The 15,265-nt window shown below is 48.3% G+C and overlaps 1 protein-coding gene across 1 annotated transcript in view; it reads right to left on the reverse strand.

Moving 5' to 3' along the window:
- Positions 1 to 1,198: 1,198 nt before the first annotated feature.
- The window catches only part of LYRM4 (LYR motif containing 4), a 147,278-nt gene continuing 133,211 nt past the window's right edge, over positions 1,199 to 15,265 (reverse strand). The window contains exon 3 of the mRNA XM_032141499.2: positions 1,199 to 1,614. Within this exon, the coding sequence (XP_031997390.1) occupies positions 1,546 to 1,614 (69 nt within the window). The 3' untranslated portion in view covers positions 1,199 to 1,545. The remainder of the gene's footprint in view (positions 1,615 to 15,265) is intronic.

Here is a 15,265-nt window from a genome sequence, read left to right on the forward strand (position 1 = left end):
GACCCCTGTAATGCCAGCTACTCGGGAGGCTGAGGCAGGAGAATGGCTTGAACCCAGAAGGCAGAGGTTGCAGTGAGCCAAGATCACACCACTGCACTCCAGCCTGGGCGACAGAGCGAGACTCCGTCTTAAAAAAAAAAAAAAAAGACTTTATCCTGAAATCAAAAGTTGTACTGCCAAATAGAATGGCTATACGTTGCATCTATTTGAATGCATTATTGCAGCAAATCTATGCTCTCTAAAAGCGACCAGAAGACATGAGTTCTCATGAGAGGGTGAGAAGAACATGGGCTCAGACTGCGTGTGCTCACTCCCATGACCGTCAGAGTTAACATGAGGGGGTGATAGTGCTGCAGCTACTCCAGGACTGGTGCTATTTATATGAGCCTGTTCCAAACCTTAACACACAGATGCCAAATCCACTGAACACTGTATGCAAAGGGAAACAAAAAACTGCTCTGCCAGGTCTGGTCCCTCGTAAACTCCCCAGATGACAAGCGAGTTATTTGTTTTCTATGTTTGGAATGAATCTGTTTCCAAGAATAAATGCATACAAACAATATCTTTATTACCTGTAATATACTTAAAGAGCAGGGGTCCCCAACTGGTTAAACATTGAAAACACTGGGAGAGCTTCAGAAATAAAGAAAAATGACCGTGCCTCACCCCTCACTTACTGAGTCAGAATCTGCAGAGAGGGAAGTGCTGAGAGGTGTCTTTTTAAAAAGCGCTCCAACTCTCCAGGTGCTCCTGTCCACCAGCCAGATTTGGGCACCAGTGCTGCCCAGCATGTCCCAGGCTTCAGGGTATGGGAGTCGCCCTGGGCTTGGGTCAGGCTGGGGCTCTCTCATTCACCAGGTGTGGGGGCGGGGCTTGCGCCTGCATTTCCAGCAAGCTCCCAGGTGGGGCTGAGGTTGCTGATCCGCAGTGCTCCATCTCTGGGTGTGCACCTACACACCCGCGACCTTTGTTGTACTGGGCTCAGGTATAAGTTGCAGGGTGCATCGTGTACCCCCGTAGCCCCGCCCTACTCCCTGCTGCCCCCAGTCTCATGTGGTGCTTGAACTTGCCTTCAGCAAGGCAGTTCTCGTCTCAGGGTTGAACCCTCCCTGAGGGCCCCCAACAGCTCTCTCCAGGCCTTGTATCAGTAGGAAATGAAAATGCATTAATCGCGAGGGGTTTATCTGGGGTCGAAGACTCAGGGAGATCATTCTTTTTATTGTCAAGGACCAAGAAACAAAGTGTAGAAATGCCATACACAATGGTCATGAGTACAAGATAGGAATGGGGTGGAGGGAGACGCGGTAACACACAGCACTATTCTCAACGAACTCCAGCTCTCCATTCTAACACTTGAACCGAGGAAAGACAGCAGTCCTTTTTCACTAAGCCTGCAACAGAATGCAAACGTGACTTGGTTTATCAGCTCCCAAAGGGCAGGCAGCGCAAAAGGCTATTGTAAGCTGGTTCTGGGAGCCCCCATCTCAAACAGAGTGGATGCTGAAGGTGGTCCCTGGCCGCCGCTGGTGGCTGGTCCCCGGCCTGCTAGGTCCTGGGCATGTCTCGATTTTCAATGATCAGCTTGTCAGTTGAATACAGTTGGCCGATGTGGACCTGAAGGCAAAGAAAGGACACAGGTCAGGAACCGTGGCCCTGTAGCCCCTGGGAAAGGTCAGAAAGAACATTTCCTAACATTTCTAATACAAATGTTGGCCATCCCAGGGCTGCTGCCTTCCGGCAACTGCACTGTGGGGCAAAGCCAGCCACTAGAGCACCATCCAACCCGCATTTCCCTCTCTGTGAGAAGTCACAGAGATCCACACACCCATTCCTTCTCTCTGAAACAGCACAGGAGGCTGCAGCCTGGGATTCTGAGGCTGTGCTGAGCTGGGCGACGCCTGCCTGCTGGTGGCAGAGCTGTCAGATGTGTGCCCAGCACCTCCTCTCCTAAGAGGGCTTCCTTCCCTTAGAACTGATTCTTGCATAGGGAAGGGGTTTTAGAAGAGTGCAGAAATGGGTGCCGTCTATGCTGGGGTAGAAAAAGCATTGCATTCAGGGTAATGCAAACACCTATTCGTGGCCCATCCCGGGTGGGGTTGAGGGCAGTTGTCTGAGTGCCTGCACCTCCTGTCTTCTATCTTTCCTGCCCCCTTCTTTTTAAAGTGTCCTTTTTATTAAGTGTCTTAATGCCCAATGTTTCCACTGTCCCAGGTGGATGCTGGAGCCATCGTCTGGGGCTAGAGCAGGTCTTTCCTCTGAAACAAAGGGTCTTGCCACAATTTTTCTGTAAAAGCATTTCCTGAGTGATATATTTTTAAGAACAAGTGGAATTGGTGAAGAAAGGGCTGATCATTAGCAAGTCTATCTGGATTTCAGACCAGTTGATCACTATCTATGGGTAATTCGGGGCGAGTAACTGCTGTTTAAGCAGACGACAGTAAACTCCTAAAGGCCACAGCTACCACCCAGAGCAGCCAGGGGTCAAAATCCTCATATGGTTTTCCTCCCCAATCTTAGTGCTCTATTTTGAAGTGAAAGCCCTGGACAGAAGGCGATCATGTCATTACTACAGCACGTGTTAAAGAGCGGTGCTCTGTCACCAAGGACAGCCGCGCGGTCCATCTGAAGTGTCCTGTTTTCCATGCCATTTGCTCGGTCTCCAGTCTGCCCTTGCACAGAGGCATCTTGAAGGTCCGTGGCATGGATAATAACTGCTAAGTGTTGCGGTGCAAGGGAAAGCGAAGGAAGAGGCGAGAGCAGCGTGTCATCTAAGAAGAAAGAGAAGTAGACAGTGGAGATTTGGGGGAGATCTTGCAGGTATTTTTAAATGCAAGTGAATGTCCTAATTAAAAACCAAAAGAGGTAGGTAGGAGTTATGGGAAGGCGGTGTAGAGAATGAGCGCTCCAGCACAACTCCTAACAAGTCACAGTGATGAGCTTTGCTACTGTGTCTTCAGTCGTCCCTTCCTCTCATTAATACAGAGAAGACTTTGGATGCAAGTGGATGGGGCGGGTCTAGGTGCTGCGTTTCTCGCAACCTGCAGGTAATGCTGATGCTGCTGGTCCATGGGCCACACTTTAGGTGGCAAGGTCGGAAGTCATCTTGAGGGCTGTGAGAACCCGCACTGGGTTTCTCAGGGGCTACGGTACAGTCATGATGAATGCAGCACAGGGACTTTTCTGGCCTTCCCTTCTGGACAACCTGAAATAGCTGCTGGGTGAGCTGAAGCCATCTATACCCTACTACAGAGAAGGGGAGGATTGGCATTGTCCTCCACCCTGAATAGTACCTGGTTTTGTTTTCATATATTAACCTCAACAGATAGATGAACCCACTATCAAATGATATTGAGAAAAGAAAGGCTAGAATACCAATGATCCTTAAAAAAAAGGGAACCATTACTTTTTGGATAATTAAAACTAGGCTAATACAAACAATTTTGTATGAGAGCTCGGATGGTTTAGTTACCTGGGAGCTTGCTCTGTATTTAATTGATCTCAGGGGATTCACCAGGAACCTGTCCTAGAAGTGTCCACAATTGGACATTCATGAGTACTTGACAGAGTTTACCATCATCTTCTCAAGGCTTTAGTGGCAGGCAGGAGTTATGGGACGGCAGAAGAAGAAACCTGTTCAAAAATGCAATGGGCTGGCTTGGGAAGCTGTGAGTTCTGTGTCCCCGTGAGGAGCAGAAAGCAAGGATGCAGAAGGAAGGTATATGCTAGACCGGGGTTGAACCAGATGGATTCCTTCCAACTCTCAGCTTCTGTGATTACAGGCACTGTCCACGGCTCCAGGATCCATCTGGGATGCCTCTAATGACAGCCGCATGGTCTCTGAATGACCCAGTGTTGATCCACGTGTTCTACTTCTGGCACTCTGGAAGGAAAGGTGGCACCCTGGGAAGGCCCTGGGATGGAGGAACAGGACAGCTGGGCTGCAGCTTGGGTGGCTCTGCCACTTGCCAGGTGAGACTCTGCACTTCCTCTGGTCTCAGTTCCTTGCCTGTGGGATGAGGTCTGGAAACTTCTAGGTGATCTTTATGGTCCTTTGCAGCTCCAGCAGTCTTTGGGCCCTCAACAAAGCTGGCCAGTGTCAAGAGAAAGATGTGTGAGGTCCCCAACCAGTACAGCACCTACATGGCATGGGAGTCCCTAGGGCGCTGGTGGGAACCTGGCCAAGGGACAGTCATGGCAGACATGGAGGGGAGAAATGTGTTGCGGTAGCAGGAGGGGTGACTGGCTTCCTGCCCCCTCCTGAAGGGAGGGCACTCTTCTGTCCACCCGGTCACTGCCTGCAGCCTGGGCGGCATGCTCGCGAAGCCTGTCCTCTTCTTTGCAGCCACCTGGACCATCTGTGTGGTCTGTGTGTGTGGTCCCTATGAGGTCACGTGCTCCAGTTCATGTCTGTCTTCCCTTCTCCAGCCCCGAGAGCCCCTCAAAGGCAGGACTGGTAAACACTGCTTTCTGTGTCCCCAGGCCTCGCACAGTCCTGGTAGACAACACTGCTCAGCAGATCTGTGATGAGTGCGCAAGAGAAGGAATCTGAGCCCAATGCACTGAGAGCAAATGGCTCTGCCGCGAAGACGGACAGGCAGGCAGGGCTCTTTCCTACAAGTGAAAGGCATATACAGCACACAGTGCGCAGGTGTTTAAAGACCCAGAAAACCCGAAGGAGCCCTGGAAGAGCAGCTCCAGCCCTGAGTCATTCTGCAGACAAGCAGTGAGCACCTCCTGTTCCAGGCACCTTGTGTGGGTGAGACTTTCAGATGTGATTAATGCCTGCAGAAATCTGAGTCCAGGAAGGGAAAACAGACAAGAATTGAGATAAATGACCTAGCATCTGGAATGTGCTAGCACAGAGGAGGGCACATAGGACTAGAGGGATCTAGAAGATGTGACTCAGCCTGAGGGAGTCAGTGAAGACTTCTCGGAGGAGACAGCCTCAAGGGAGGAGGAGATCAGAGGCCCAGAGTCTGGAGCTGGGGCAGGGGTGAGAAGCCCATGACACGACTGGACGTGGAGCCTGTCAGAGACAGAAAAGGGATGAATGTGGATACAGAAGGGTGAGGGTGAGGATGGGGGTGGAGAAGGCAGAGAAGAGAGAATAAAAGAGAAGTGGGGTAGGGCCAGAACACAGATGCCATGCTCCACTTGGAGGGAATGGAAAGCTGTTAAAATGTTAAAAATGGAGTACCAACCCACCCAGATCTGTGGTTAAAAAGATCACCTTGTCTTCGGGTCAAGGCAAAGAAGAGGTAGAGAGTTGTGGCGAGGGGACCCAGTTAAGGAACCAGTAAGAGTACAGGTGAGGCTGGGCGCGGTGGCTCATGCCTGTAATCCCAGCACTTTGGGAGGTCAAGGCGGGTGGATCACGAGATCACAAGTCTGAGACCAGCCTGACCAACATGGTGAAACCCCGTCTCTACTAAAAATATATAGGGCATGGTGACACGCGCCCATAATCCCAGCTACTCAGGAGGCTGAGGCAGAAGAATGGTTTGAACCCGGGAGGCGGAGCTTGCAGTGAGCTGAGATCACGCCACTGCACTCCAGCCTGGGTGACAGAGCGAGACTCTGTCCCCCCCCAAAAAAAGAGTGCAGGTGAGAGGTGATTCCAGCTTGGAAGGAGGAGTGGCAGAAGTTATAGAGGGGCAGCCAGAGGAATACGTGGGTGCTGCACTGAAGGGCGACCCACCCTTGCAAGTTCAAGACTGCTGCATGTGGATGCTGTAAGAATCACTGCCCTCAGTTTTTGGTGAAGAATGAAGGCCCAGAAAAATCAATCCATATAGACACAAAGACATGAACCCCAGATCTTCTGATCTCTGTCCAGTGCTTTCTCCAAAATGCTGCTCCTCTACCACGTCCCAACCATTTCTTCCTTTCTTTTCTCTCTCTCTCTTTTTTTTTTAGAGATGGGTTCTCACTATGTTGCCCAGGCTGGTCTTGAACTCCTAGGCTTAAGTGATCCTCCTGCCTCAGCCTCCTGAGTAGCTGGGATTACAGGCATGTGCCGCCATGCCTGGCTAATCAGTGATTTCTTCATAACGCGAATTACACATCACTATAACTATGAGCCTACATTATGAAAATCTGAGATAACCACATGAGATAACTGTGGCCTGCCCAGCATCCATCTCTCCTTTTTCCTTACGGGGTCAGTGCACATCTAGAAGTTTACACTCTCCAGACTCCTGTGCAGCTAGAGGTGGCCAATGAGGTGTCAGCTGTCATCATGGCTGGAGCATCTAGGACAGTTCTTTAAAGTGGGCTGCCTCAGAATGGGGGCACTCAACTGCCTGCCTGCCCCCTCCGTTTGTCTCCGTTCTGCCTGGAATATGAACTTGATAGCTGGAACACCAGCGGATATCCAGCACTGTAAGGTAAGTTTGATATGGGAGCTACACGCTAAGGCTGGGGGGCAGAAAGGTGGGGCCTGAGTGCTTGATGACCAGGGAGCCACCGTGCCAGCTCTGGACGCCTTATTGCCAGCTTTCTTTTATGTGCGAGAAGAATAAACCTCCATCTTTTAAAAGCTCCTGTTACTTGGGTTTCTTGCTACATACAGCTAAAGCAATCCTTACTGACCTGAATGCACAATGAGAATTTTAATGGGAGATCACAGGACTAATGAAACGAAGGCTGGTGCAGAAAAGGGGGTGATCTGTGCCCTGTGGCAAGTGGAAACAATGTCCCTCTCATCTGTGGAGGTGCAATCAACAGGTACCTACTGTAGCTGTTTCCGAAGTTTAAAAAAGCTACACAGGAAATTATAAAGATTCTGTTCTTTCTCTCTTTAAATCAGGGGTGTCCAATCTTTTTGCTTCCCTGGGCCACACTGGAAGAAGAAGAATTGTCTTGGGCCACACATAAAATACACTAACACTAACGAAAGCTGATGAGCTAAAGAAAAAAAAAATCGCAAAAAAAAATCTAATGTTTTAAGTTTACGAATTTATGTTGGGCCGCATTCAAAGCCATCCTGGGCTGCACGTGGCCCGCAGGCTGTGGGTTGGACAAGCTTGCTCTAAATATTTAGTTGCATTTGGATATGTGGCTATTAATAGTTTGGTATTTTTGTCTAGTCTGTTAAATCACGTATAGATTTAAAACGTGGTGTATATATACACAATATTTAAATGTGGGATCATAACATAACTTGCTTTTTAACTTAACTTTATATTATGATCCTTATGTCATTAACTGTTCTTTTAAGGAATATTTTCAGTAACTGTATAATACTCCATTGTAAAGATATATCATAATCTATTTAATCACTCGCATATGATGAACATTTAGACTGTTTCCACTTAAGGCTAGGATTATCATTCTTATATATAACCTTTTATTAAATCTGATTTTTTCCTTATAAAAGGTTTCTAGAAGTAGAATTGTTGGATAAACAGAGGTGAATATTTTGATGGTTACTGATGGATCTTGCAAAATTGCTTTCCAGAAGGTCTGTTTGTCCGGCTGACGCTCCCTCTGGTGGCCCCTTTGAGGCTTTGGCGGCACACTTCTCATGCCGCAGAACAAACACGCTTCTCCCCACGTAGCTCCCTGTGTGAGCTCTGAGTGCTGAAGGCCGTATTCTCTATGCGGCGGCTAGAACAAGAACACAGGATTCTCCTGTTGTGTGGCCCTCTGCTGTGTTCCTTACCAAAGCCCCCATTACAGCAGTTACCATCATGTTTATTTCACAAAGTCCACCAGTGTAGAGGATGACACTTCTGGGGTTGGGGTGCCCTCCTGTAAGGCATGTAGCTGTGAGGTGGGATCGGCCCCATGGAAAAGACCCCAAAGGAAACCCACAGAATGAAGAACTGGGGGGCAATCTGAAGAGCCAAGTTTCAGGAAACTTGAAATCAAAACTAACCAAATTTATAGTCTGCTTTGACAGAAGTTTGAATTAAATTAAAAAAAAACACCCATTCCAGTATGACAATTTTATGGCCGTTGGGGGGAAAAAACTAATGGCATCAGGTCTTACAATGTGAATGCTATTAAGAGGATATAGAGATGCATGTCTGTCTGAATATATATGCTGCATATATTGGGGCCACCCACATGGTCCCTATACTGAAATGGTAAGTGGGCCTGCCTCAGTTCCCCTACATGAGCATTGGTGACTGAGGGGAGGAGGGAGAAGGGATCATGTTACTTGACTTAGGTGCCTTCAAAGCACAGTTTAGGACAGTGCCAGACACCTAGAAAGTGCTCAGGAAGTACCTGACAACTAAAAATATCAGTCCCATACTCCATGGTTCTAAGGGTCTGTGCCCGCGGACTCTAAAATCCAGATAGATGAGTGATTACAGAGTACTCTGATGGGGAGCCACAAGTGGAAACACAGAACTGATGAAGACAAGTGAACAAAAACAGCGGTAGGACCATTTACTGCAAAAAGAATGTTCACTGACCGTTAAGTGAAATCAAATGATTTAAATTTGGCCCAGCAGAGGGTTTAAGGCTAGAATCCGGGGCTATATGGGATTTTCAGAGCCATTACAGAAGAAGGGGAAATATTCAGTTCACACAGGGAGGAAATATTAAAAAGTTATCTCAATGAGGGGTAAGGAGTTGAGGCAATAAATGTTTGTGTAACAGTTCTATTGCATTTATTTGGGTTGTAAAATGTGTCAGCACACAACAGGAGGCTGGCCGGGATTGATGCTGTGGTGCTAATGGCAGAGAACGATGCTCCAAGCTGCAGGTGAGAGGGTCTGGTCAACGGAAGTAAGGTAGTGCAATTAACACCTTCAAGTTGCAGTCCCTCCAGAATCCCAAATTGACGTATACAGCGACATCAGACTATTACTGTGCATAAATTGGTCATTAAAGCTGATCACACTTTTATTCTATTAAGTTTAGGGAGTTGGCATTAGAGTCCATTGGGAAAGTACACAGATTACTCAACTGCCAGTAGCCGGGGATGACTAGATGGCCCAGAAACACTTAAGAGCGCTGAGACTCATTAGACAAATAACCCCCAGGGGAGGAAGGAGCAGGATGTAAGAAATACAATTGGGTACAATGTTTCAGGTCTTCACCGCTTACTCCGCCATACCCGCAAAACATCTCTACCTGATGGAGGTCCCAGAAGCTGGGCGCAGTTGCCAGGGCAGTGGGTGGGGAAGGGGGAACGGACGCAGCCTTGGGCTGGGATCCTACTCCTGCCTCTGCCACTTCCTGCCTATTTCGCAAAGTTGCTATGGGAATCAAACAAAATACTAGATATGAAGAAAATCTACCATTTTCCCCAGTTCCTTCCCAGGGCCCAAATATATGAAATATCTTCACGCTATTGGTAAGATTAAATAAGCACAGTGCTAGGCACCTGGCGAGGGCCTGCTAAGCGTTACTTACATGCACAGATTTGTGCAAGGCCTGTCTCTGTCGAGATGCATAGCATGGGCAGGGCACGGTGGCTCACGCCTGTAATCCCAGCACTTTAGGAGGCTGAGGCGGGTGGATCACGAGGTCAAGAGATTGAGACCATCCTGGCTAACATGGTGAAACGCCGTCTCTACTAAAAATACAAAAATTAGCTGGGTGTGATGGTGTGCGGCTGCAATCCCAGCTACTTGGGAGGCTGAGGCAGGAGAACCACTTGAACCCGGGAGGCAGAGGTTGCAGTGAGCTGAGATCGTGCCATCGCACTTCAGCTTGGCGACAGAGCGAGACTCTGTCTCAAAAAAAAAAAAAAAATCGTTCTCCTGGGGATTTGGGACTTAGCTTAAAGGGGCTGTGGTAGCCAGAATATTTCTTGGAAGTCTCGTATTGATCCTCATGTAAATGGTGTACTCTGCTCTATAGCATATTTGTGCTTATTTTCATATAAAAATGTTTTCCCTGCCAGATGTGGTAGGGAAACCCACCTTGGTGCACACCTGTAGTCCCAGCTACTCAGGAATCTAAGGTGGGAAGATTGCTTGAGCCCAGGAGTTCGAGGCTGTGGTGCTCTATGATCTCGCCCGTGAATAAATACTGCACTCCAGTCTCAGCAACATAGCACGACCCAGTCTCTTAACAGTTTTTTTTTTCCTCCAAGTTGACAAGTAACCCTGACCCTCCAAGAAGATGCACTGTTTTTACCCTGTTGCCTTTGGGTACCTTCGGATACACCCAGTTTCAGAAGCATATTTTTAAGATACTGCACTTTCCTAAGACAGCTACACTTTCATGGGGGCTTTGGAAGGCCAAAAAATCCCCTTAAGCCACCAAAACTATATATATATGTATATACATATACACGTATATATGTATATACGTATACACGTATACATATATATATGTATATACGTATACATATATATGTATATACGTATACACATATACATATATATATATATATATCTCTATATATTTTTTTTTGAGACAGAGTCTCACTCTGTCATCCAGGCTGCAGTGCTGTGATGTGATCTCAGCTCGCTGCAACCTCCACCTCCTGTGTTCAAGTGATTCTCATGCCTCAGCTTCTCGAGTAGCTGGGACTGCAGGCATGTGCCACCACACCTGGCTAATTTTTGTATTTTTAGTAGAGATAGGCTTTCACCATGTTGGCCAGGTTGGTCTCAAACTCCTGACTTCAGGTAATCCTCCTGACTCGGCCTCCTAAAGTGCTAGGATTACAGGCATGAGCCACCATGCCTGGCCAATACATTTTTGATAGTAGGATTTCAGCATATGGTCTCAGATGGCACATGCTAAACTGCCTGCTCCTGTCACCTGCACTGAGGAAGGTAAGCATGACATCTGTGCCCCTCCTCTGGCTTATGACAAGGCTGGACATCCTTTCACACTGCCTGCAATTCATGCAGCAATTGTCTCTGGTGAGATCCCAGCATGCAGAGGCACTGCCACAGCCTTGTCACAGTCAAGTCACCAGCGATAAAAGCTTATTTGTCAAATAGACCATTTTTATCATGCTTTTTATATTTCCCAATTTCTCAAAAAAAGCACACTGAAATAGGCACACGAGTTTATGTCTATATTTTTTCAGTCTCTTCTGTATAGCAGCAAGAAGTATTGTGAAACCCAAACTTACGAATATCGACCACATGGTGTTCCTGTAAAAATAGCCCTCAGTCCACACAACCTTTTTTCTTTTTAGAATCCAGCAGGCTTGTTTTTCAAAATGTTTACATATAATAGGATAACACTGCTATTTTTAATTCTGCCACCATTTTATGCAACAGAAGAGTGCCTGAAGGGATCATCCGAACTGGATTACTGAAACTTCAATCTCCAACGAAGTGTGGTAGCTGAGAAAGAAGGCTATTTCAAAGAAGCCAGGGGTGCATCTTTTTGCCTCCCCTCTCCCAGTACACACTCCATCTCCATCCTTCCTGTAAGCCTTGAATGTTAGATACGGGATATTCTTAATGTGGAGGGAGGCGGTGGGGAGTTGGCCTCCTATTTCCTCTGTGTTGTTGCTGGCAGAGTGATGAGCAAGTTCATATCCCTTCCCACTATCCCGTGTCACAGTTAATAATTAATATGTTTCATCTTTGATTGTTGGGACAAGAGAGAAACAAGGTGCAAGAGCGTGCACTCTTCATCAGCATGAACACACGTCCAGTCCACATCCACTGTCCCTGGATGACTATAGATAGAGCCCTTGTTCATTCTCGAGTGTCTGCCTCAATCATGAACACACGGTTTCCCTCACTCTTACCCACTTTTGTCAGCATGCTGCACTGGCTTGTTGTCTTTCTGAATGTCTACGTTCAGTTACAAAAGGCCGGTTGTGGTGTCTCACACCTGTGATCCCACCACTTTGGGAGGCTGAGGCGTGTGGGTCACTTGTGGCCAGGAGTTCAACACCAGCCTGAACAACGTGACAAGACCGTCTCTACTAAAAATACAAAAAAATTTAGCTGGACGTGATGGCCCATGCCTGTAATCCCAGCTACCTGGAAGCTGAGGCAGGAGAAACGCTTGAACATGGGAGGCAGAGATTGCAGTGAGCCGAGATTGCACCACTGCACTATGGCCTGGGCGGCAGAATGAGACTGTCTCCAAAAAAACAAAACAACAACAAAAAAAACACGAAAAACAAAAAACAAAGGCAAGGCCCACCATGTGATGGCCTCTTTCTATGGCATCTGTGACATTCCACATCATCATAAGAAAGGGAATGAAACTATTTTATTTTTTGAGAAAGAGTCTCACTCTGTCACCCAAGCTGGAGTGCAGTGGCATGATCTTGGCTCACTGCAACCTCTGCCTCCTGGGTTCAAGCGATTCTTCTGCCTCAGCCTCCCGAGTAGCTGGGACTACAGGTGCATACCACCACGTCTGGCTAATTTTTTTTGTATTTTTATAGAGATGGGGTTTCACCTTATTGGCCAGGCTGGTCTCGATCTCCTGACCTCAGGATCCACCCACCTCGGCCTCCCAAAGTGCTGGGATTATAGGCATGAGCCACCATGCCCAGCTGGGAATGAAAGTGTTTTAATGGATCTCAAAGAGCCCACAGTCGTGGGCAGCTAGCAGTGGTTCCCATCTCACAAGCTTTCTGTTCCCTCTGCAGGAGTGAGTCCTTTTTGAATGGGCACACATGTTAAGGCAGAGGTTCCTACTGAGGTCTGTGCACGGGAGCCACGGGGTCTGCTTTGTAGTGTGGCCTGAGTTTGTTCCTTCTGGTGGGTTCGTGGTCTCTCTGACTTCAGGAATGAAGCCACGGACCTTCACAGTGAGTGTTACAGCTCTTAAAGGTGGTGTGGACCCAAACAGTGAGCAGCAGCAAGATTTATTGTGGAGAGCGAAAGAACAAAGCCTCCACAGCATAGAAGGAGACCCCAGTGGGTTGCTGCTGCTGCTGGCTGGGGGTGGCCAGCTTTTATTCCCTTATTTGTCTCTGCCCATGTCCTGCTGATTGGTCCATTTTACAGAGCGTTGATTGGTCCATTTTACAAGGTGCTGATTGGTCCATTTTGTAAACCTCCAGCTAGCCACAGAGCGCTGATTGGTGCATTTTTACAGAGCACTGATTGGTGCGTTTTACAAACCTCTAGCTAGTTAAGAGCACCGATTGGTGCGTTTTTACAGAGCACTGATTGGTGCATTTTATAATCCTCTTGTAAGACAGAAAAGTTCTCCAAGTCCCCACTCGACCCAGGAAGTCCAGCTGGCTTCGCCTCTCAGTAGGACCTAGGTGGCCCAGCCCTACCTGTGGAATTTCTCATGAGGGAGGTAGTTGGGGGGCAGGGGCACACGTCACTGCTTCCTTGCTTCTGACAAGCGTTCCTGAATGAGGAGCAGTGCTCATCTAAGGGGATTCAGGCTTAGCACTTATTTTTTGAGTATTACCTGGCTTTCCTTCCCTCCACCCCTGCCCTGCAATGGAGTGCATACTTTTCCAAAAAACAAGCAAAAAACCAGGGTATCTATTTTCCTACCAGGTGTACTTTGGGTACATAGGGCCATGGACTATAAAACCAGGGGACAGAAGTGTCTTTGCATCCTACGGTGTTCCTATAGGATGCTATCGCCTGCTATACTGCTAGCTGAAGGCAGGGAATATCTTCCTGTCTTCTATACATACACCTGTACTTTAGAGGAGCTGGGTTTTATGCGTGATTTCTATCTGCTGGTCTAGACCACTGCTCAGGGTGGGGAAGACAGTTATAAAACAGGAGACAGCCACCTCCCTGACCCCGATGGTCAGTGCAGAGAAGGCCACATGGGAAGAGTGGATACAAACAGTGCCGGCCACTAGCCAGGAGTCCCCTGGAGCTGGCAATGCAGCATTGCACAACAGAGGATCCCCGAGACAAAAGCATCCAAACAACACACCATGTTACATGTCAGCACCGCTGCCACTGTCACCAGGCCCTTCTGGGAACTGGGCAGAACTCAGGGCCCAAACATCACGTCAGAGGAAAACCTGGCATTTCCCTGGGGTGGCGACAACAGAGCCCAGGCAAACCGCCAGAGGTGACGTCCCCTCAGAGGTCACACTCCTGCATCTGGGGAGAGACCAAAGCCCAGCTGCATGTCTGTCCCTGAACTCTGCTTGGGAGAGACCAAAGCCCAGCTGCATGTCTGTCCCTGAACTCTGCTTCACGCCACCAAAACCACAGTGGCAAGGCCAGAATCCCGGCCCCTCTACAATTAGCTACAAGGTGACGCAAATGCTGAGGCTGATCCTTCCTGGGATGTGTGCTGGGGAATGAGCAAGTTCTTGATGGTGTGTTCGCCACCTGCTCTGGGGGATATATATCTTTGACAAACTTTCTGGGGCAATCAGGCTGCCTGTTGCTATTTTACTCCTCCAGGGACACCTTTTTTCAAAGTCAACTTGAACCAGTTCTGGTTTTAATATTTGCTTTAATCTAATATAATTGAGCAGGCAAGCTCAGCAGAAACCTGCGGGAAAAAGGCACATCCCGAGTCTGCTCGCCCACCCCCAGACGACTTGTTTGCAGAGACTTAAAGATGGACTGCCTCTCTGGTTTTGCCTGTCACCTTCATCTGGTGATGACTGACAGCACCCTGCTTGGCTGGACGGTACAGAGAATAATCACCCACACTAATCTGATTCTAGAAGTTCCTGACTTTGTGGGCTTCCAGATGGAGGGTAGCATTGAGATGTCACCACTCTGAGAGTTTCACAATTTCCAGAGCAACGAACACAGCAGAACCAGTCAAGGGTGCCACACCAGAAATGCGACACTCAGAACTGGACAGGGCTTCCAGAGTAGGAACCAGAAGTCATACTTGTTTTTTTCCTTTAAATTCAGGCTTGTAAAATGTGCTGACTACTGGCCTCTTTAAATAAGTGGTCCAGGGGAGTTTGATGGTTTTTGGCATCAAATCGTCAGGAATGAACAACATCCCTTGATGAGACGCAATGAGTGCCCCTTCCCCGTTGGGCTCCCTCCTCTCGCCGACCCAGTGCTTTCCAGAAGTTTCTCTTGGACAGTCCCACATCCACCTGTTCCTGACTGCATGCCATGGCTAGAGGCAGCTGTCCTACCTCTGCCCTCGTGGGCCAACATCTGGCTCATGCAAGAAATGGTGGTGAATACCAACAGAGACAAACAAGGCAGACATCCCCGTCTGCACGGTTTCCCAGCACGCACGCTCCTTCACGCTCAGCATCCCAGGCATCCTTCCACATCAGCACGCACAGACCCAACTCTCTCTTCCCAATGGCTGCACTGTGTTCCTCTGCTCACCTTCCACAGGAGCTGCTACCCGACATCCACGGACTTGAAAACACATGGCCAGCAACACCCTCTCAATCGCCCAGGGC

Source organism: Hylobates moloch, unplaced genomic scaffold (assembly GCF_009828535.3).
Source record: "Hylobates moloch isolate HMO894 unplaced genomic scaffold, HMol_V3 SCAFFOLD_20, whole genome shotgun sequence".
NCBI lineage: Eukaryota > Metazoa > Chordata > Mammalia > Primates > Hylobatidae > Hylobates > Hylobates moloch.